This window comes from Lynx rufus, unplaced genomic scaffold (assembly GCF_022079265.1).
Source record: "Lynx rufus isolate CCGP_SWC_20201006 ecotype Redwood Valley unplaced genomic scaffold, mLynRuf1.p SCAF_4, whole genome shotgun sequence".
Taxonomy (NCBI): Eukaryota; Metazoa; Chordata; class Mammalia; order Carnivora; family Felidae; genus Lynx; species Lynx rufus.
This window is the reverse complement of record NW_025814856.1, coordinates 118,660,355-118,684,021: the sequence shown is the minus strand read 5'-3', so window position 1 is coordinate 118,684,021 and position 23,667 is coordinate 118,660,355. Positions and strand designations below refer to the sequence as shown.

Genomic DNA, 23,667 nt, shown 5'->3' with positions numbered 1-23,667 from the left:
AACTCGGCCACATGGCCACACTTAGCAGCAAAGGAAGCTGGAAGGTGGGGACTCGTAGTGTTTCCAAGACAAGAGGAGAGCCTGAATATCTGTCTTTGGCACATCTGGGGAGCCACTGTCCTTTGGTCTTATTCTGCATTCCATTCATTTAGAAACCACTCATTCAGCACCTACTCTTTTCGACTGAGGATATTATTTTAGCACTCACAGTGACTTAATATACTAATGCAAACCTAGAGTGGCATATTCAAAGTAGGTCAACACTTTACCCATTTATACTCTAGGTGTTTAAGAAATGCTGGAGTGCCTGGGTGGCTCAGTCAGTTAAGTGTCTGACTTCAACTCAGGTCATGATCTTGCGGTTGGTGGGTTCGAGCCCCGCGTTGGGCTGTGTGCTGACAGCTCAGAGCCTGGAGCCTGCTTTGGATTCTGTGTCTCCCTCTCTCTCTGCCCCTCCCCTGCACATGCTCTGTCTCTCTCTGTCTCTCTCTCAAAAATGATTAAGTGTTAAAAAAAAATTAAAAAAAGAAATGCTGGGGCGCCTGGGTGGCGCAGTCGGTTAAGCGTCCGACTTCAGCCAGGTCACGATCTCGCGGTCCGTTGAGTTCGAGCCCCGCGTCAGGCTCTGGGCTGATGGCTCAGAGCCTGGAGCCTGTTTCTGATTCTGTGTCTCCCTCTCTCTCTGCCCCTCCCCCGTTCATGCTCTGTCTCTCTCTGTCCCAAAAATAAATAAACGTTGAAAAAAAATTTAAAAAAAAAAAAAAAAAAAAAAAAAAGAAATGCTGCTTGGTGAGAATGTTCAAAGCATATCATGAAGAAAGCTTGGGACTCCTGAGTCTAATCCTAGTTTCACCTAAACAAGTCATTTTGGAAGGGGGACCCTACATATCTGGACCTTGGGCCTCTTACCTGCACAGAGAGAACTTGAACCTGACAGCTTTCTAAGTTCCCTTCTTGCCGTCAATGTCTCTGAAAGTCTTGGCAATGAATGAGGAACCATGTTTGATTGCTACCAAACTCGTGTTCTCACTTGACTGTGAGGCCTTTGGTCCTAAAAAAGCACCACCACATAGCTCTGGAGAAGAAAACACACTCTCCTCTTGGTTAAATCTCCAACTGGAAGGGGAACATGTACGGGTCTCCCCCTGACTTTCTGATGTGTCTTCCTTTTTTTGTTAGTACATCTACCTGGGTGATGACATCTGGAAAGGCTAACACGTTGATCTCTATCCTGCAATGTCACATTATTTGACGATAGGGAAGCTGCACATAACTTGGGTTGTGGGGAAAGTCATTGATCATACAGAGCGTAGAAAACCTAAGAATCCTTGAGTGGGGATCAATGTAAGTCCAGTTTCTAGAGGCCCCACTTAGTGCCCCTTTACACTAAGAAACTAGTTTTGAGGCCAACGACCCTGACCATTATTTAGTAAAGTTGACGGGTATTTTATTCTTTGAACTGATGGTTAGTTTAGCACCTGAAGTCTCTCACTTACTTGATCATCTCCTTCAAGCATATTTATATTTTTGATAGCAGCTGTAATGTTCTCTTTGGTAATGCACATCATTAATAATTCCTGCTTAACTGTTTCTTTGTCCTTGCTAGTTTTCTCTAATTCCTAGTTTTGTTGTCCTGTACTCCAGAATCTCTATCAGATCTTAATTCCAAGGCAGCGCTCTGCCAAACTACACGACAGAGGCAGGGCTTTCTGGGCCATGGAGAACCGATTCTGAGCCTCCTGCCGATCCCTACCTGCCTTCCGCCTCCTTTTGTAAAAAGGTAAATTCTTAATTTCTTTAATGCTTATTTATTTTTGAGAGAGACAGAGTGCGAGCAGGGGAGGGGCAGAGAAAGAGAGGGAGACCCAGAATCCCAAGCAGCCTCCAGGCTCTGAGCTGTCAGCCCTGAGCCTGACGTGAGGCTCGAACTCACAAACCGCGAGATCATGACCTAAGCTGAAGTTGGACGCTTAACCGATGTGTGACGCAGGTGCTCCTTAAACAGGTAAATTCTAGTCAGAGTTGTTGCTTGCTGAACAAATGTTGTCTATGATATTACAGTAGGCCGAATAGTCCCCCCAAAATTCACATCCACCCCAAACCTCAGGCCGTGACCTAAATTGGAAATAGGGTCTCCGCAGATATAATAAGGTGAGGATTGAGGTGAGATCATACCAGATTAGGGTGGGCCCTGAATCCACTGACACACAGAGGAAGGACACAGACACACACAGAAAAGGACACAGACACACAGAGAAGAAGGCGGTGTGAAGACAGAGGCAGAGATCAGAGCAATGCCACCATAAGCCATGGAGCGCCAGGAGCCACTGGAAGCCAGAAGAGGCAACAAGGATTCTCCCCTAGAACATTCCGGGGGAGCACAGCTCTCCCAGGACCTTGGTTTTGCACATGTCACCTCCGAACCACATGTGACAGATACATTTCTGTTTCAAGTCACCAAGCTTTTCGTGTGGTAATTTGCCATGGCAGTTCTAGAAAACTAATGCAGTCAAGTTTACTATTTCTCTTCATCTTGGCATTGTTCTTGTTATTATATAGGAAGTAATTTTTCCTGAGTAAAGATCAGGATACTCTGGGTACCACTGAGTTCATGGCACCCTCATAACCGAGGTATGGAAGGGGTGATGCTGAAACAGAGAGTTTTGATGTTGGCTCTCGGGAGGCCTGTTCCGATAAGGACAGATGGGCGGGAGGCTTGGTTTGGAAGCCATTTGAACCTTTTTTACCCTGTCCCCATGTCTTACCTGCAAGGCTCCCTCTGCCCTGACTTGTTTTGTTCTTTCCCTCACTCTTGCAGCAAGGCCCCCAGCAAAAGCCTCAGGCAATCTCTCTCTCTCTCTCTCTCTCTCTCTCTCTCTGACACACACACACACACACACACACACACACATTTTATAAAAATAATTTTTATAACGTATATAACATGTGAGTTCTATAATAATTTTGTCAAGATAAGTTGTTTTTGTAACAACTTGGTTTTCGTACCTGCTTTTAAAAAACCACTTCTGGGGCGCTCGGGTGGCTCAGTCGGTTGAGCGTCCGACTTCGGCTTGGGTCATGATCTCGTGGTCTGTGAGTTCGAGCCCCACGTCGGGCTCTGTGCTGACAGCTCAGAGCCTGGAGCCTGCTTCGGGTTCTGTGTCTCCCTCTCTCTCTGCTCCTCCCCTGCTCACACTCTGTCTCTCCCTCAAAAATAAATAAAGATTAAAAAATTTTAAAAAACACTTCTATTGATTGCATCTTCCATATTAAACAAATACAGGTCCATACTGTCATCTTTATAGGCTGCAATATATCCTATAATATGGATGTATCTTGATTTAGTCAAACAGTTTGCTGCTGATGAAGGTTTAGGTTGTTGTTATATTTTCACTTTTATAACTCCACGATACACTCTTTTTTATACATATTTTGGGGATCTTAAAACCACTTGCTACAGTAATGGGAATTTTTTTGGAGAGGCTTTTCCTTCACGTGGTCCCCTCTCCCCACCTGTCCTCTCTCATTGCTATTTGAAAGTGATTTGTGATCACAGAATATTGCTTACTAGTTTGTGACCTTTGCGAGCATCAATCAACCATGACCATTACCCTCCTTGCTATATGCCTTTTGTAATTGTGGCAAGTGCACTGTCCCGATTCTATGGAACTATCTCTCTCCAAACCTTCAGGATTGCCAAGATGAGTTAGGAAGAAAGAGGATCTGGATCTGTTTCCTACAAAAGTGTCAATATTTGCTAAAACAAAGAGCTGGGAGTACCCCCAACGGAATGCCATCTGTCCGTGTCTCTGAGAGCCTGCCAGAAAATCTTTTCACAGCCAAGAGATGTTATTTGGCGTAGCTGACACTGAAATTCAGCGAGGTGGCTTACAGATCAGAAACTGGCTGATGTCAAGAGATGCTTTGCCATGTAGGAACTGGAAGTACAGAAATGTGTTTCATTTTTGAAACTGTACATTAAGGATTATTTATTCTACCAAAATGTTTCCTATAGGAATCTTGTGCTCAGCAGGACCACCTTGTTGATTTAAATATTCACATCGTTAACACGCTATTTTGCCGTACAGCTTTCTAGGAAGTGAGCAGCTGAGAAGACACGGGTCCCTCTCCCCACTCTGTGGCTTCAACCGGGCTGTTTCTCGAGGAGATAGGCTCACGACTCTCTTCTCCGACATATGGAAACTCAGTTTCTTTGCAGTTTTAGGGTGCAGGCGTACATAACCCACAAAGCCCAGCTTCTGAAATGTGAGTTGTCGACCTGGGTGCTAAGGGGGGGTATTAGCTACCTGGATTCCTTTAGAAAAAAAACCCAGATTCCTCTGGACAGCAACCTGAAGAGCAGCTCAAGAGGTCATCTCGGGCAGGAGTGAAATTCTTCCAAATACATTCGACAGCTATCAGGGCCCAATTCTCCTCCCACACATGGTTGCTTGTCCAATATTTACCACTCGGAATCGCTTATTCATCTGTGAATTGGTGTGCTCTCCCCGGAAACAAATTCACTGAAGCACCTGGAACCATCTGTAGACTCTGAGTCCATTGCATTCTTGTGACCCCTAAACACTCTGTCCGCTTGTGTCATTTCTCCCAAGTTTTTTTTCCCCAGCAGACGCTGCCACTCCTTAGCTGGGCCTTCATCTAATTTCACTCTTCTCAAGAAAAGAAGAGTCACCCCAGCCTCAGCAGAATTCTAGAACACTTCCTCCAGATCCCTGCTCTACGCTGGAATGGACTGAATCTCCTTCCACTGCAAAGCATTTGCATACCCTGCAGACATCTTGGCCCAGTTTAACTAGATCCAGCTAACCCAGGAGGGACTGGGCCAGTATGAAAACACATTTCAGCCACAGCCATCCCCCCCCTCCTGAATACATGGGCATGTTTACCTACACAGTTTTGGGTGCGCACTAAATTAATTAATTCCATAAATATTTAATGAGCACCTACTGTGTGTCAGGCATTGTTTTGTGAATAAAACAAAGCCCAGGTCTATTGGAGTTTGCAGTCCACTGGGGGCAGACAGACAATCAACAAGTAATTTGTCAGGGGTGGGGGGAGGGTAATAAATGCTACAAGATATAAATAAAGCAGGGGGAAAGAGATAAAGGAGAGGCAAGTGATGGTATGTGCACGGGAGCACACGCCTGTGTTCCCTAAGGAAGTGCCTAGGGAAAGTCTGACTTGAAGGAGATAAAGGAGAGAACCACGCAGTTAGCTGGGGGAAAGGGTACTCCAGGTGGTGAGAATAGTGAGTGCAAAGGCCCTGAGGCAGGAGAATACCAACTGTTTTCAAAAAATAGCAGGAGGCCTATGCAACAGGAAGGGAGAATGGTATTCGGTGCGAAATCATACTGGACATCATGGACCATGGTAAAGAATTTATATTTAATCTTAGTGGGATGGGAAGCTATTAGAGGATAGTGAATAAGAAATTAATACATGCAGGGGTGCCTGGGTGACTCAGTTGGTTAGGCTGCCAACTCTTGATCTCGGCTCAGGTCATGATCTCACTGTTGGTGAGTTCCAGCCCCGCATCGGGTTCTGTGCTGACGGCACTGAGCCTGCTTGGAACTCTCTCTCTCTGCCCCTGCCCCACTCATGCTCTCTCTCTCAAAATAATACATTTCTATTTGTTTGTTTGTTTGTTTGTTTGTTTACATAGAGGGGGAGAGAGGGAGAGAGAGAGAATCCTAAGCAGGCTGAGCACTGTCAGCACAGAACCCAACGCAGGGCTCGAACTCACCAACAGTGAGATCATGAATCAAGAGTTGGCTGCTTAAGGGGCACCTGGGTGGCTCAGTTGGTTGGGCAACCGACTTCAGCTCAGGTCATGATCTCACGGTCTCTGGGTTTGCACCCAGCGTCGGGCTCTATGCTGACAGCTCAGAACCTGGAGCCTGCTTCGGATTCTGTGTCTCCCTCTTCTCTCTTCTCCTCCCCCGTTGTGTTCTATAAAAAATAATTAAGAAAAACAAAAATAAAAATAAAAAAAGACTTGGCCTCTTAACCGACTGAGCCACCCAGGTGCCCCTAAAAAACTTAAAAAAAAAAAAAAAGAAATTAATACATGCATGCCGCAAACATTCAAAAAATGCTTTTATTTTTGCTCTCCTTGACACGACCCTGCTTTACAAGAATGGTTATCTTCTTTCTCAAACATGGCAGGAAGGATGGAAAGCAAATATAAAAATCCCAGGCTTTCAATTTCTGGGTCTAATCTGAACATCCCACATCTACCAGAGATGTGATCATTAGAAAATTACCCCCGGGGGCACCTGGGTGGCTCAGTCGGTTAAGTGTCCGACTTCGGCTCAGGTCATGATCTTGCGGTTTGTGGGTTCGAGCCCGCATCGGGCTCTGTGCTGATAGCTTGGAGCCTGGAACCTACTTCAGATTCTGTCTCCCTCTCTCTCTGCCCCTCCCCTGCTCATGCTCTGTCTCTCAAAAATAAATAAATGTTAAAAAAAAAAAAAAAAAGAAAAGACAAAAGAAAATTACCCCACGTCCAAGACTTAGGTCCTTCTTTTCATTCGTTGCTCGGCAATGTATTTTCAAAATACTTCTTGGATGGACATTTTCTAAAAAAAATTCTTTAATGTTATATTCATTTTTGAGAGACAGAGTGCAAGCAGAGGAGGGGCAGAGAGAGAGGGAGACACAGAATCCGAAGCAGGTTCCAGGCTCTGGGCTGTCAGCACTGAGCCTGACACGGGCCTCAAACTCACAAACTGCGAGATCGTGACCTGAGCTGAAGTTGGATGCTTAACCGACTGAGCCACCTAGGTGCCCCTGACATTTTCAAACTTAATACAAAATTAGAACACCCAGCTTCCAGCAGTTATCAATTTATGGCTAATCTTGTTTCTTCTAAACTGCCATCCATTTTCTTCCCCTTCCTTGTACTGAATTACTTTATGACAAATCCCACACATATCTTTTCATCCATGAATGCTTCAGTATGTATTTCTAAAAATAAAATCCTTTTGCATCACCATAATGTCATTATTACAGCTACAAGCTTAACAATACTTCCTTAATATAAAAAAAAAAATCCAGGGGCGCCTGGGTGGCGCAGTCGGTTAAGCGTCCGACTTCAGCCAGGTCACGATCTCGCGGTCCGTGAGTTCGAGCCCCGCGTCAGGCTCTGGGCTGATGGCTCAGAGCCTGGAGCCTGTTTCCAATTCTGTGTCTCCCTCTCTCTCTGCCCCTCCCCCGTTCATGCTCTGTCTCTCTCTGTCCCAAAAATAAATAAACGTTAAAAAAAAAAAAATCCAGTCGGTAATCAAATGTCCTTGGTTGTCACGTTAATACTTAAACGAACAAACAAACAAACAAACTTAACTTGTTTAATCACAATCCAAATATGGTTCACACATTGCATTCGGCTGATAGGTCTTGTAAATCTTTTAAACTCTGACTGTCCACCCTCCCACTTTTTTTCCCTCTTTATCTTTATTTGTTGAAGAAACCTGGTGATTTGTTCCTTAGGTGACCCTCATTTTCCATTTTGCTGAATGCACCTGCATTGAGTTGTTGAATGTTTCCCTTTCCTGTTTTCCTATAAACTGGTAGCCCAGAGGCATAATCGAGTTGGATTTTTTGGCAAGACTATCTCATAGGAGGTGCTGTGAACGGCCTGTTGCACCCCATCAGAAAGGTACACCTTCCTTTACTGCTTTCTCTCCCTCCTTCTCTCTCTCTTTGTAGTAAAATACATCTAACATCAAACGTACCATTTAAGCCATACTAAAGTGTGCCATCCAGAGGCATTTAGGACATGCACAATGTTGTACAACCATCACTAATTCCAGAACTTTTCCATCACCCCCCAAAAAAACCCTTGACCCATTCTCCGATCGCTCCCTCCGCCAGCCCTGGAAGCCACTAATGGCTTTTTGTGTCCAGGGGTATTTTATATAAATGGAATCGTATAATATGTGGCCTTTTAGGACAGTTTCTTTCACTTAGGATGGTGTTCTCAAGGTTCATCCACATTGCAGCACATGTGAGGTCTTCATTTCTCTTCATGGCTGAATCACGTTCCGTTGCCCAGATATGCCATATTGTATTTATTCATCAGTCAGTCGATGGACGTTTGGGTTGTTTTCACCTTTTGACTTTTGTGAACAGTGATGCAATGAACATTCGTGTACCAATTTTTGCTTGAACGCCTGTGTTATTTCTTTGGTGTACACACCTAGGAGTGCCTCTCTTTTTGTGATATGAGGGTGCATCAGTGGGTTCGGTTGGCATCAGCCTGATCCATACATGGTGACATTCCCTGTGGGCTTTCACCTTTATGGAATTTAGGCACCACTGATGATCACGGCCTATTCCGTTAGGGTTCCAACAGCATGCTTTCGAGGTGGTCTAATCCTTTATTTTCAGTTAGTATTAAAGCAACGCTGTTCTGGGCAACTGAGGTCATGTGGTTCTCTGAGAGGAAGAAGGTGGGGGAGGGAGGGATTGATGGCCAAGAAGGGTGGGAAAGGCTACACACAACGGACCCTTGCTGTAGATTCCAGCACCCGCTCACATGGCGAGGCCCCCCCCCCCGGAAGTTCTGGGGCAAAGAAGCCTGTTTACTTTTGTTTAGCTCTGTATTTCCCAAGTTGATGTGACTACAAACATTTTTTTTTCCCGTACGATTCTTCGTACTGAATACATGTTTCAGAGAATACTGTCTTAGTGTCTAGGTTACTTGGAGAAATGTGTTCCTTAGCTGTCTGGAAGCAGCCTGACAGTCTCCCTCAGTGGCCATAAGCTGATGGCATACTTGTGGAAGCCCTGGATGGCAGAACTGGCAAGATTTCTAGCAGAATTTCCCATGGAAACTCTAAATTGAGATCATGTTCCTGGGAATGAAAGCTAAAATCAAGCAAGAAAATATCGATGTCACTATCACCTCAGCCCTAGAGTGTTTGCCGGATGCCTTGGGATGCCTCCCGTCAGGATAAACCTTAGGACAATGCTGCACTGATGTGGCCCGAGGATTCCAGAGCCACCCCAGTCCCTCTCTCTTCCCCTCATGGCTTCACTCCACATGGCCCCAGACCCCATGCAGGGCGGTCCCCTATTGTATTTTCCCGGGTCACACTGCCATGGGTGCTGTCTCACCGCTGACATGGTCAGACTGGTTAGATGATGGTAAACATGGAAGACATATGGAGGGAAGATCTAGAAGGTTCCTTGAATGACTTTCTGAGGGTCAGAGGTTTGACAGTATTCCCTTCATGTGGCCTTTAGGAAGAACTGTCCCCTTTAATACATCTCACCCATCCATTTGCTTTTAAAAGATTCTCACTGGTCAACGAGCCATGCAGGGTACTGACCATGTGCTCTGCACTTTCGAGGTCACAAGCAGAAGATGATGCCTGCTTTCACCAGACACCCCAGCAGTTTGCAATAGGGAGGGTTACAGCACCCCCTTCCATGGCAATTGGCCCAGATCGTGGTTTGCTGCGGTCTTGGTTCTAAGGGGGATAGTGGCCAAGTTCACGTCAACCGTGTACCTGGGTTACCTGATTGCCCCTCCTGGCTTCCATCTCTAGTGGGTCTCATGTGTCTCTCACCTGTTTTCTTTAGAATAATCACTATGGTTTCAACTAAGTATAAGATTATAACTTTTTTCTGATGACTCAGCTTGTTTTTCCTTTCTTTAGAAAAATTTTTTTTTCTGGTTCTCGTATTTTATTTTAAAAACATTTTCTTTAATGTTTATTTTTGAGAGAGGGAGAGACAGAGTATGAGTGGGGGAGGGGCAGAGAGAGAGGAACACGCAGAATCCGAAGCAGGCTCCAGGCTCTGAGCTGTCAGCACAGAGCTCAATGCGGGGCTCCAACTCGCAAACCACAAGATCATGTCCTAAGCCAAAGTCAGACGCTTAACCGACTGAGCCACCCAAGCGCCCCATCGGCTTGTTTTTTCTTTTTCTTTTCTACATGAGAAGAGAAAATTTGGCTCATTCTAGAGGAAACCTTCCCTCGGATCATTAAACATATCTTTCCTTTCTCTTGATAATAGGTTGGTGAAGGTGGGGTGGGGAGAGTGCTGGAAATTGCCAGGCATAGGCAGCTGAGTGTCCACACATCACGAGTCCAGAGGCGTCCAGGCCAACTGGCTTGCCTGGCTTTCTGCAGCCAGGGGCTTTTCCCTGGTCCCAGCTTCCCCGGGAGAGAAAACCGGCCCTTCAGCTCCCACCCTCCCCAGCCTGCCCACCCCAGTGCTCCAGCTCTGTACCCTCATGATGGCTTGGGGATCTATTTAACCTCCTTATAGAATTGGCTAATACCAGACCAAGACTCCTTTGCCTCCTTCATCTACCTACCCCCATTTTTTTTGTTTGTTTCGGAAGAAACAAAAGTCCTTTCCACTTTGGGCTGCAGAAATACACTTTTGTTTTTTGTTGAAAAAATTATTTTGAGACTGTCAATGCAACTGCCTTCCTCTCTAACTCTGCCAGTGCTCGTCCCTCTCACCTTGGCCATATCCTCTCCAGGGCACATCCTCAGCCCTGTGCTTGTGTGTGAGAGTGTTCTGGATATTGGGCATCTAGTTCTTTCCGCCTCTCACCTCTGATTATGTAACTCTGCCTTCTCTCAGCACCACCTCCGGACCATTCTAGTGAATCTCAGCCCTAGGCTCAGACATCTCTGTTGTGAGGTCAGAGAAGCTGTTTGTGTGTTAAAGGCAAACGTCACTGGCGTCTAGGAGAACTTGACGTCTCTAATAGACTGCTTTGATTTTCCTCATCGGCAGCAACCTCAGCCCATGTCAGTCTGCAAGCCAGCCCCTCATTCGTAATCCCTATTAACCGTAAAAAGTAGGTATGCATGTGGAACTGCCCACTTGGAAAGCACGAAATGCTGAAGACCTCCCTTTTCGTTGCTAAGTTCTTTGTGAATCTGAGTCAGCTTCTCATTTCCCTTCCTGGGTCCCTAAGGGAGGCCGGAGCTTCTTCCTTCTCTGTGCTTCCTTCCACTCTGGAAGAAAGAAAGGTGGAGAGACACTCCTATGGCCAAACACATGACTGCCTCCCTTCTACCACAGTCTCCGGTCATAAGCTCAGGGCCATGTCTCGGCAGGGCCCAGGGCCCTTTGCTCTGAAGGGAGAAATGATTCCACAGCAGAAAGAAGTTGCCTCTTACGAACGAAAAGGCAGCTTCAAACATGCTGTCAGTAATTCAATCAGATGACAAGGATGAAGCAACCTGTTCAGGTCATGCTGGGCAGACAACCGGTCCTGGGCTGAGCAAACGGGTGGCAGATGAAAGGAGGAAGCACAGCTGAGCCAGCTTGCTCATGAGCTGAAATATTCAAATGTGGATACAAAGTCGTTACTTCATCCCTGCACCTGTTCTGACTCAGCACACACTGAAGTGTTGAACCAGGTTTGACCTGATGCCAGTGCCGGCAGCAGAAGCAGAAAATTTCACAGGGACACCACACGGTGCCAGCGAAGGGACAAAGAGAGCCCACTGGGCCCTGACGTCAGCTCTGGAGGACTTTCTGGAACCGTTCTCCTACCGGCAGGGGGAGGCTTGGGCTGAGACCTGGCTTTCCTGGAGTGGCTTGCAAAATAAATTAGCGTGGATCTGACATTTCAAAATTTGCCAATCGCAGACGTGTAAAGTGTATCGGTGGGGTTTTGGTTTCGTGATGGCTGCTAAAAAGATTTGAGCAACTCACATAAATCTATATCATTTTCACTGATTTAATTACTGCTTAGAAAAGAAATCGCCAGATTTAGGAAAAGACATCGGCATCATACCTCGCATTTCTCATGGGGTTCAAGTTGGAGTCAGTATTGATTAGAACCTTTCAGCGGCCTTTAGTCTACATTCAGTGGTTTTAAAGTGACATGCAATCAGCTGACTTATTTGTGGTCCCTTCTTCATGACCGTGCGTTGTACGGTATCGAAAGACAACCGCCTGTGGCTGTTTATACAAATCCTTAAGTTCAGTGTCTTGTGGGTTTCCATAAAAGGTGATTGAAACACTTATTGCAGAATATGGAAATGCTTTAAAAAGCATGTGGGGGATTCAACATGGAGGCGGAGGTCGATAAGCTGGAACTGATGTTCCAGAAAGCTCTGATCTGGATTACATTCAATACAGGCTGGAATATGAAATCAAGACTAGTCATCCTGATACAGCAGGCAGGAGAAATCCAGTTACCTTCTTAAAGGAATTGTCAGCAATAAAGTCTCGATATCAAACTTTGTATGCCCGCTTTAAACCAATTGGTATAGAACAGAAAGAGAGTAAGAACCGCATTTGTGCTGTCAATAAGACGATGACCATGATACAAGAACTACGAAAGCAAACAGATGTGGAGCTGTCACCACTGACTAAAGGAGAGAAAACTGCAGCAGAGCAATTAAAATCTTTTGTTCTGACTGATGAAGAAGTGGGCTTGCAAAAGGGAATTCTAATGGAGAGGAGATCCATCCCAGAAAGATTTAAGAAGATGTCTTGTTAGCACTCAGTGACTAGAGGTGGGGGGGATGGAGAAGAAGGAGATTTGGCTTGGGTAACTGGATAGTGATGCCTTTCACAAGAGAAGAGATAGAGATGTCTTTCATAAGAAGGGCAGATATTATACGAATAAAGTTCAGCCAAAAACATGGAATGGGAATAAAGGGATTTAAATGTATGTATGTACACACAGTCTTATCATTTCAGGCAAGGAAGTCACGTAACACTATTTTGCATTTGTTTTTGTATAATTGGGAGAAAATGGATGTCCTGGCCTATCATAAAAGGATATTTATGTACTATTGGTCAGTCAGATATGAATGGGCATGCTTTGGAAATTAATGGGTAGAAAAAATATTTGTATTATATTATACATTATATATGTATATAATTTTATTTCTGAAAAGTCTTGATTATAGGTAATGGTCACATTATTGATGAGACTGCTAATATGTGACCTAAAATCCTCCACAAAAGCTAACATTAGTAATAATAAATTGGCTTTTCTGTGAAAAATAAATAAATAAATAAAAATAAAAAGCATGTGGGAAAAAAACTTGAAAAGATGGTGGACTGTTTATAGGGGAGGTAGCACCTATGACCGGTCTGCAAAATAGAATAAACTAGATGCATCTGCTTTAAACTGCTTTTTATTAGTGGAATGCATGGCTTGCTTTATCAATAGTAAAGCCTAAGCCTGGGCAGAAGTTTTAATTCTCCAGGGACCGCAACTTTTGTTAAAAGGGCTAATCTAGCACATGGTACAATCAGAATGGTTTATGGAAGAATTAGACAGAAAATCCAACTCCAACATTGAGTGGATCTAAAACCAAATGCTGTTACTGGTGGGCAGGGTGCCTAGCATTTGGATGCATTTGAATCATTAGCATAAAGCAGGAGAGGACACACTGTCATCTTCTTTGGCCTCCCCAGCCTTTAGTTCTGGAATCTCTCCCAATCTAGATGGTTGGACATGTCCAAGACCTCACAGGGAGCCCATCTCGCAGGTGCTTACCCAGCTCTGTTTATACAGTTCCCCTGTGGCCTCTAACCTACTCTGGAACTTCCCAGAATGAATCCATGTCTATAAGACAGGTTTTCTGGTAGTTGGTGGTAGGTTTCTTGTGTCCCCTAACTTGCCCTTTCCTTTTTCCAGGCTGATTCTGTAGATCCGGCTCCTTCTGAGGTTACTCGCTTAATCAAAGAGGATGAATTTCCCAGAGAGAACAGAACAGTGGTTTAGCCAAGCAAAGAGCTGGACTTCTCGATTACACTCTCCAACAAGCCCATGGGCGCTTTCCAGACCAGCATCCCTCTCATTCAACCTTTCCTCGTTTTCAAAGTTTCCAGACCTCTTGCCAGCCTGGTGACAGTCCACCACCAACCAGCCAGCATCAATCAGCCAATGGTCTTAAAAGGGATACCCAGCAAAGGAGTAAAATATGGCATGGGTAGTCTGGTCAGAGCCCCCTTTTCGGGGCAGTATACTTCTAAAATTTTTTTTTTTTTTACATTTTTTTTTTATTTTTTTTATTTTTGGGACAGAGAGAGACAGAGCGTGAATGGGGGAGGGGCAGAGAGAGAGGGAGACACAGAATCGGAAACAGGCTCCAGGCTCTGAGCCATCAGCCCAGAGCCTGACGCGGGGCTCGAACTCACGGACCGCGAGATCGTGACCTGGCTGAAGTCGGACGCTTAACCGACTGCGCCACCCAGGCGCCCCTAAAATTTTTTTTTAATGTTGATTCATTTTTGAGAGAGAGAGAGAGAGAGAGAGAGAGAGGAACAGAGTGTGAGTGGGGGAGGGGCAGAGAGAGAGAGAGGAACAGTGTGAGTGGGGGAGGGGCAGAGAGAGAAACAGAGTGTGAGTAGAGAAGGGGCAGAGAGAGAGGGAGACATGGAATCCGAAGCCAGCTCCAGGCTCTGAGCTGTCAGCACAGAGCCCGACACGGGGCTCAAACCCATGAACCGAAAGATCGTGACCTGAGCAGAAGTCAGACGCCCAACTGACTGAGCCACTCAGGCACCCCAGAATTTCTTCCTTTTTAAAGCTAAATCATATCCACGGATCCATATGCACACACCACATTCTGTGCAGTATACTTATCCATTCATCCATCCACTGATGGATCCTTGAGTTGCTTCCACCTTTTGGCTCTCGGGAAAAATGCTGCTGTGAACGTGGGTGTGCCAATATCTCTTCAAATATATGCCCCAAAATGGAATTGCTGCATCATATGGTAATTCCATGTTTTGAGGAATTGTTATACTGCTTTCCACAGTGGCCGCACCAGCTTATCCATATTTCACTACGTGCACTGTGCTATAGTGTAAGTATAATGTAATGGATTAGATATTGCCAACCTTTTTCCTAAAATGATTTCTAATATATATGCCTACCAGCCATGTATTAGGAATTCCTAGTGATCCACATCTCCACCAACACTGAGTATTATCAGTCTTCTGATTTTTTTCTGATTTAGAGGTGTTTAAATGATTATCTTATCATCATCTTAATTATCCCCAACACCATTTGCAATTATTCAAAGTGTGTGGTATTGTGGCTGAGAGCTGCGTTGTAGATGTAGACAAAGTCATATTTGAATCCAAGGGTCCCCGCTTATTAGCTGTGTGACTGACAAATTCTTGAGCCTCACTGAACCTCAGCTTCCTTATCTGTTCAAAAGGGGTAATAATAATACCTACCTCAGAAGGTTGTCGAGAAGATTAAAACAGACCCGGTATCAGTAGCATTTAGCCCAGAGCCTGACAACATTGAAAATAGTCAGTAAATTCATTCATTCATTCATTCATTCATTCATTCATTCAATAATATTAAAATTGAGTACCTACTATGTGCCAGACATTGTAACAGGTTATAATTGTAACAGGTTATAAATACAAGGATGGGCAAAGCAAATGATCTCTGCCTTTATGCAGCCTTCAGTCAAGTAGGATGCATAGATGTGCACGAAATAAACACGAAATACATCACTGCAGATTTTGATGAGTGCTGTAAAGGGAAATTACAGCAAGGTAGGACAGAATAAGAGGGGCAAAACCTATTTATGATTACTATTTTGATGGTCACTACTTCTGAGCTGTGATGAATAGGATGTGTATGGGTGTGGCAGGCAGGGAAGGTCTGTCGAGGCATACTGAACTTCAAAGGAAATGTATGGAGATGTAAAGTTTTTTTCCAAAGTCAGGGGCAAGGGAATGGGCACCCCTCACTGCCCTGAGGCTTTGGAGGGATTTCTCTTGCCCACCTTTCCCAGAGGATGAGCAGGAGGAGGTTTAGTGACTGCCTGTGGCCCTCAAATATGTCTTGTGGCTCATGAACCCTGGGCTTCGGTCAGTGTGAAAAATTTATTCTCAGTGCCACTGACCAGCTCCTTGGTAATGACAGACCGAAAATAAATGGTGAAAACGGCTCAGATGAGCTGGATTACAACGAAGCCCTTTGATGTGAGGGCTGGTCCAGAACGTATTTGGGACTGACTTCAGTTTGGCACGCCAAAGCTCAAAGATAAAAAGAAGTGCTCAGAGAAAGGAAAGTTAGGTGATTAGAGGGTTTTCTAGGACATATGTGAAACTGATGGTGAATGCTATTTTCCACTAGATATGGCAAACAGTTATATTTGCAAAAAGGGAAAAGTAGATGATTGTGAGAAATTTTTCTGGAACAAGTATAATTCAATGGTTCTCAAATTACAAAGGCATATCAGAAACCCCTGGGAGCTCGTTAAAAATTTAGACTCCTTGGCCATCTCCAAGACTCAGTACGTGTTCTCCGGGCCCAGGGCTCTGTATTTCTAACAAGTTCCCCAGGGGATTCTGATGGTAGCGGACAGCCTTTGAAAAACCTTGTTGACTTGTCCTATCTCTTTCCCTTCTTTTGTCTTTTGTTTGCGAAGTCTTCTTTTAGAAGAGTCTCAAGAACAGGCTTTTTTTTTCCATTGCCCCTTCCCCTGCCTCAGTGTCAGCCCAAGATCCCAAGCACAGTTGCCTGGCTAGGTCTCATAAATGTGTGAAGCAAGGAGAGGAGGAGAATAGAAATTAGGCTGGTTGGGCAGCCAGGCTGTCTGGTCACTTTGCTTTTCTAAACCCTGTGCAGGTCAAGAACACATATCTGAGAGCTTTATGCCACTCGGTGCTGCCCATCACCCGACCCCTGGTGTATACAATTGCGTAGAAGTTAGTGGTACAGGCTCTGGACTCAGCCAATGTCAATTGGGGTCCTATGACTTTGGACAAGTTATGGATACCCTTTGAGCCATTCTATTTTTGGCTCATGGGGCTTTTTTGGGGGGTGTAACAGGGTAATACATGGATATGTTGAGGCAATTTGGGGGATTAAATTAAGCGATTAAGGGGCTGGCAATTTGGGGGATTAAGATTAAGCGAGGGAGATTAATTTAAATGATGAAGTAGAGGGAGCAGGTAACTTGGGGGATATTCTTGTCAGTGTCACAGATTATGGAGAGCAACAGACAGACATCTATCTCATTGTCCCACGCACAGACAGCCCCTCTCATCCTGCTTCTGTACTTTCTCTTTAAATTGAGGTATAATTGACATATGATATTATGGTAATTTCTGACACACGATATTATGGTAATTTCAGATGTGCAACATAATGATTTTATATTTGTATATATTGCAACACAATTGCCATAAGAAGTCGAGTCAACATCTGTCATCATACATAGTTACAGAACTTTTTTTCTTGTGATGAGAACTTTTAAATCGATTCTTTTAGCAATTTTCAATTATGCAATACAGTATTATCAACTATAGTCACCACGTTGTACATTTATTTTATAAATTAAAGTTTGTGCATTTTGATTCCCTTCACCCATTTGGCTCACCCACAACCGCCCATTCTGACAACCACAAATCTGTGTGCTCGTTTTTTTTTTTTTTTTTTTAAGATTCCACATATAAGGGTTGTGTGGGTGGCTCAGTCGGTGGTTAAGTGGCTGACTCTTGATTTCGGCTGATGTCACGATTTCATGGTTTACGAGATAGAGCCCTGCCTTGGGCTTTGTGCTAATAGCTCAGGGCCTGCTTGGGATTCTCTCTCTCCTTCTCTTTCTGTGCCTCCCCTGCTCATGCTCTGTTTTCCTCTCTCAAAATGAATAAATAAACATGAAAAAAAAAATTCCACATATAAATGAGATCATTCAAGATTTGTCTTCCTCTATTTGACTGCTTTCACTTAGCACAATGCCCTTGAGGTCTGTGATGTTGCAAATGGCACGATTTCACTTTTTTTTTTTAATGGTTGAGTAACATTGCTTTATATATATGTATACCACATTTTCTTTATCCATTCATCCACTGACGGACACGTAGGTTATTTCCCTATCTTGGCTATTGTAAAGAATATTCCTATGAACATGAGGGTGCATATGTGTTTTAGAATTAGTGCTTTTGTTTTCTCCAGATAAATACTCAGGAATGGAATTGCTGGATCATAGGGTGGTTTTATTTAAAAAATTTTAAGGAACCTCCATACTGTGCGCTCTGTACTTTTGTGGTTGCTTCTCCAACAACCTTCCTTCATCTCCACTCCCATATACACTTAACCAAATTATTTTCAGAGTTCAGCTGGAGTCCTGCTTCTTCTCTACAAAACCTTTTACTGGAGCAGAAACCCCCGCTCCCATTGATGCTTTCCTTCTCTAGATCACTGTCCTGATTTTCATCCACCTCTGCGCTAGTTAGGTTCTAATTCTGTTCTGCCTCATATTGATCTTAAATTATTAGATGGGTGTGTTTTATCGTTTCGTCTAAAATAAAACGCTTGGAGGTCAGTGTAAATATTTTACTTCCAATAACTGCACTGAAAACCTGTCTATGTGAAAGGGAGGTATACGTTGCATTGACCAACTTGAAGTAATGTTTTTTGCTGAATAAAGAGCCAACCAAGGCTGTAAATTTTCATATGGTTTTCACATAATTTGCACGCAAGAATTCTCATATAATTCTCAAAGAATCATGCATTCTTTGTATCCAATTTATTCAGTCATGTATTCCTGTGTGTTATAAATACAGAAATATGAGAAATTCATTAGCAACCTATATCTACCCCTTCTCCTCGATACCCCCAGAGGAGGGGACAAAGGAGAGACAATTGAGGACCAAGATCATAATAATAAAGACACTGGTACTGAGGCGCTGATTCAGCAGTTCCCACCCCTGGCTGGTTTCCTCTCTCTTAGGTGCAAATGTGCTGAGCAGGGCGTCGTAACCCTCTGTCCCAACCCGTTCCTGGTTGGTGGCGGGTGGGTCTGAAGGCTGCTTGACTTTTCACATCACGGCCCTCCTCCGGCTCCACTCAGAGACCCAGCTTCCTCACCCTGTTCTTAGAGTGCTTAGAGACCCTTCTCTTTTCACCGCCCCCCCCCCGCCCCCAAACGAAAGACACGCTCTTTAAGCCACAGCGCTCTAGCCAGCAGGGGACAGTCTGCCCTGGGTGGGGGTTGGGGGTGGCAGAGCGAGGGTGGGCTGGGGGCCGTGGCCGTGGCGGGACACACCCCTGCGCAGTTGTCTTCACCTTCCAGTTTTGTCTTGAAATAAAGCACACGGCTCTCCAATCTTTTGTACCTTAGTTTCCTCTCTTCTGGGGACACTCTCTCCAAAAGGGTGGTTTTCAGGGGGCTTAACCTGGGGGTCCGGAGCTTCGATCACCAACTCTCTTCCCCTTGCCTCCGGGGAAAGCCCAAGTTCTTTTAGGAAATGCGACCTCTAGAGGCCGGCTGTGGCATCCCAGTTAAATCCCGCGGAGGTTCTCGTTAGTCTGGACACCAAACCCATCAGCCAATGCGAGCAGCCCGCAGTGCCGTGGGGCCAGGAAATGGGGGAAACGTTCAAGTTATGCTTTCCCTTAGAAGAAAAATCTCAGCTTTAACTCTGATGACCAGTTTCCCTAGTACATTTTCACGTGGAGTTGGACTGCCCTGTCCTGCAACTTTCTGAGACCCGGAAACACCTAAGTTTCACAGACTCCATTCCTTGTTTGTAATCGAGAGAATCTCTCCCTATGTTTGTCAAACCCTGAAGGCCTTCTAGGCTGGCTTGATTTTATCCTTTACAAAACACCTTACTCATTAGGAGGGGAAATGTAGGGTGAGAAAAAAACAAAAACAAAAACAAAACCCAGACCAACTTTCACCCTCTGTGCATGCGAACCCACAAGCTCACTCACTGTTAGCAGGCACGTTTGTTGTGGTTCAGTCCGTTGATGAATGAAAAGAACCTGAGGTTTTGCAAGGTTCTCAGCAGGAGGAAGTCAAGGAGGACCAGGACCCGGTCTGGGAGGCACCAGAAAACCGCTGGAGAGCAGGGAGGTTTCTCCCCACCACTACCCAGCAAAAGATGGCTCACAGATCCGCAGTTCAGACCCAGAGCCGAAAAGACCACGTGAAGTGACAGAAAGTGACCAGGTGTTTTTCAGTTATGAGGTTGCTAATACTCACCTTGAGGGAGAAATTCACATTAGTTTAACCCTGTATGCTTCCAATTCAATTTTAAAAACCTGATGTTGCCAAACAGCATCATAGGCCCTTACTCATTTCTCAAGTAGAATGAAATAAAATTGATTGTCTATAAAATATTTATCAGATCTAGGCTAGTGTTTGAATTATATCTCCTGCAGGCTTTAAAATGTCCTGTCTCTGCTTATTTCATTATTGATTAGGCAGACAAAATTTTTACTGAATGCAGTAACTACAATGTGTTTACTGGGGTTAATTTACTTACTCCTGAGGATTACTTTAATTCTTTTACGAAAACAATTTGTCTTGGGACTTTTTTCCCCGAAAGGGTCACATCAAAATTTATTAGACTGTTATACGATTCACAGTAATCTGGGTGTAACTGAATAATTTATATCTGTGTTTGCCAAGCCTGGCTGCCCATCAGAATGACATGGGGAGTATCTTAAAAATACAGATTCCCAGGTCTCACCCCAGACCCGGTGAAGCAGAATTCCTGAGGGTGTGGCCTGGGAATTTTCCCATTGAAAGGTGCGACCCATCTTCTCGCGGCGGACTGGGGTTTGAGAACTGATCAATACAGTTTAGTCTTGGGTAATTTTAAGGTTAAAATGTTATTGTCATTGAAGGTACGATTTTCTGTTGCAAACACCACATGTCCTTAAATCTTTGCCTCCTCTCCCTACATTAGAAATGAACTTCAGAGGAGAAGGACAAATGAAGTGATGGAGGTCCCAGTGGAACCATGTCATCACTGTGAATTAAGGAGCCAGCTAGAGCAAGCGAACAGCCACCTGATGAGCTCCCCCCGCCTCCCCCCGCTGGCCTGGTCTGGACTAAGTTCTTTGGGTCACGTCACTCCATTTGGCTGGGTCCCTGAAGACCTTCAGGAAAACTGGGTCGGTCCTGGGTCATGTGCCAGCAGAATCAGCATGTTCAGTGATGTGAATTGGTACCTGGACACGGGGCTTGAGGAATATTGACCTGTAAGGTCCCATGAGTAGGGACACAGTCCTACCATTTCAAAGCTATCAACACTAAAACCCTCAATTATTGGGGTGTCTGGATGGCTCAATCGGTTGAGCATCCGACTTCGGCTCAGGTCGTGATCTCACCGTTTGTGAGTTCGAGCCCCGCGTCGGGCTCTGTGCTGACCGCTCAGAGCCTGGAGCCTGCTTCGGATTCTGTGTCTCCCTCTCTCTCTGCTCCTCCCCTGCTCGCACTCTGTCTCTGTCTCTCTCAAAAATAAATAAACGTTAAAAAAATTAAAAAAAAACCCCTCAATTATATATCCACAAAAAAAATTTAAACATGACAAGTGCAACCCCAACAATGACAACAAAACACTAAAAAACTAAAGTGTATTTCCCTCCCCCTCATGTCAACGAGTACATGTTCTTAATTGAACAAAAGCCATCCATCTATTTGAACTAGAAATCAGTCTCTGGGTTTTGATCAAGGATTTCATGAAAATAAACGTATCTACTAGAAAAGCCTTACACATAGTACAAAAAGTAAATCATTTAAAAGTGTACATTTGGGGGGCACATGGCAAATTCCAACCATACAAAAGGCATGTGATGAAAAATAAAGCTGTCTTATCCTTTCTAGGTTTTGCTCCTTAGAGATATTCACTGAGACCAATTTCTTGGCTATTCTTTGAAGAGTTATTTTATGCTTATATCATATACCACCTCCTACATGTATAGGCAGCTTCTTGAAAAGCAAGTTGTTTCTGGCCTTTTTGCTATTGTGAAAAATACACTAATAAAATATCCAATTTTATACATACCTGTGCCATCAGTCTGTCAGTCCTTGGGGGTAGTGTATTTGAAGGGTGCATTTCTGGAAGTGAAATTAGCAGACTCAGTGATTAGGTGCACACTTAGTTTTTATAGAAGGTCCAAATCCCCGCTCCCCTCCCCCCCATTCCCCCACCAGGGGTTGAACCATTTACCAGTCACCAAGAGTCTATGAGAGTCATCTTACTGAACACTCTTATTACTTCTAATGGTTCTTCTGTTGATTTTCTGTGTGCTTTTCTAGTTTTATAATACATCATTGCAGATAAAGATAATTTTACTTCCTTATTTCCAATTTTAGTACTTCTATATTTCTTTTACATTGACTAGTAATTCTAAAGTAATGCTAAAGAACAGTGGGGAGAGTGGGGATCTTTGTCTTTTTCCTGACTCTAGTGGGAATGCTTCTATTATCTCCTTATTAAATAGGAAAATACTTTGTTTTTCTTTTCTGAGAATTAAAAAAAAATCAGAAATAAAATGTTACATTTTGTCAAATACTTTTATGGAATCTATACAAATTATTTTAATATATATGAAAATAATTTATTATATTCAATTAAGATTGCTCAGGATATCAAAGACTTCTGGGTGCCCCAAAACTATCAAAAAACATTATGGTTACAACGTTATTTGTAATAGAAAGCAGAAACAAAAATCTAGAAACTATGAAAATGTTTTTCAACAGGGAAATGGTTAAATAAATTATAGCACTTTCATATAATGGGAAGCTATTCAGTTCTTTAAAAAGTAATGAAGTAGATTATATATGCCCAGATACATCAGTCTGAGATCCAAGGTCAAGTAAAACTAGCAAGAGCAATATAGTATGTGTCCTCATTTGTGTAAATAATAAACAGGGACATGCACAAGTAAATACAAAGAAAAATTCTGGAAGGACACAGGAGAGACTATTGGTAATGTTTGCTTCTTTTTTTTTTTTTAATTTCCATGTTTATTTTTGAGAGAGAGAGAGAGAGAGAGAGAGAGAGAGAGAGAGAGAGAGAGAACACAAGCGGGGGAGGGGCAGAGGGATAGGGAGGCACAAATTGTAAGATCATGACCTGAACTGAAGTCAGACGCTTAACCAACTGAGCCACCCAGGTGCCCCAGGAGTGCTTGCTTCTTGATGAAGAATAGCTGTCTGGTGATATGAGATACTCTACTCTGTTCTGGATTAAAAAAAAAACAAACATACATATATTCCTTTTTCAGTGAAAAAAAAGAATAACAAAAAAGTAATGATTAAAGTTATTTTATTTTTTTTTTAATTTTTTTTTCAATGTTTATTTATTTTTGGGACAGAGAGAGACAGAGCATGAACGGGGGAGGGGCAGAGAGAGAGGGAGACACAGAATCGGAAACAGGCTCCTGGCTCCGAGCCATCAGCCCAGAGCCCGACGCGGGGCTCGAACTCACAGACCGCGAGATCGTGACCTGGCTGAAGTCGGACGCTTAACCGACTGCGCCACCCAGGCGCCCCGATTAAAGTTATTTTAAAAGAACTTGTATTCATATTAAAGGTTTAAATGTGAAAGGGCAAAAGACCGGCAGCATTAACCACAACTAATTATGGGTCACATTTGTCATAGAGGTTTTTGTTTTTTGGGGTTTTTGGTGCTGTTGTTTTGCTTTGGTTTTGCACCTGAGCTGGATACCTTATTCCTCACACCCTAATCTCAGTTTTACGATAAAGCTTCAGGTTCTGGAATTTTCCACAAGTCCCTATTCTCCTCTGCAGTGGGAGTTTAATCCAGCTGAGTTGGCCCACTCTTACATCTGGGGAGTCATATACAGCTTGTACAGTAACTATTCTCCAAATAGAGTTTACAACTCCATTCTTAATGGCGAATGGAAACTTCTTT

At 43.9% G+C, this 23,667-nt stretch overlaps 1 protein-coding gene across 1 annotated transcript; it reads left to right on the top strand.

Moving 5' to 3' along the window:
- Positions 1-12,068: 12,068 nt before the first annotated feature.
- On the top strand, positions 12,069-12,502 carry LOC124523442 (spindle and kinetochore-associated protein 2-like). The gene is given in 2 exon segments (XM_047095235.1): positions 12,069-12,108; positions 12,111-12,502. Coding segments are annotated over 2 exon segments (432 nt in total).
- The last annotated feature ends 11,165 nt before the right edge of the window (positions 12,503-23,667 follow it).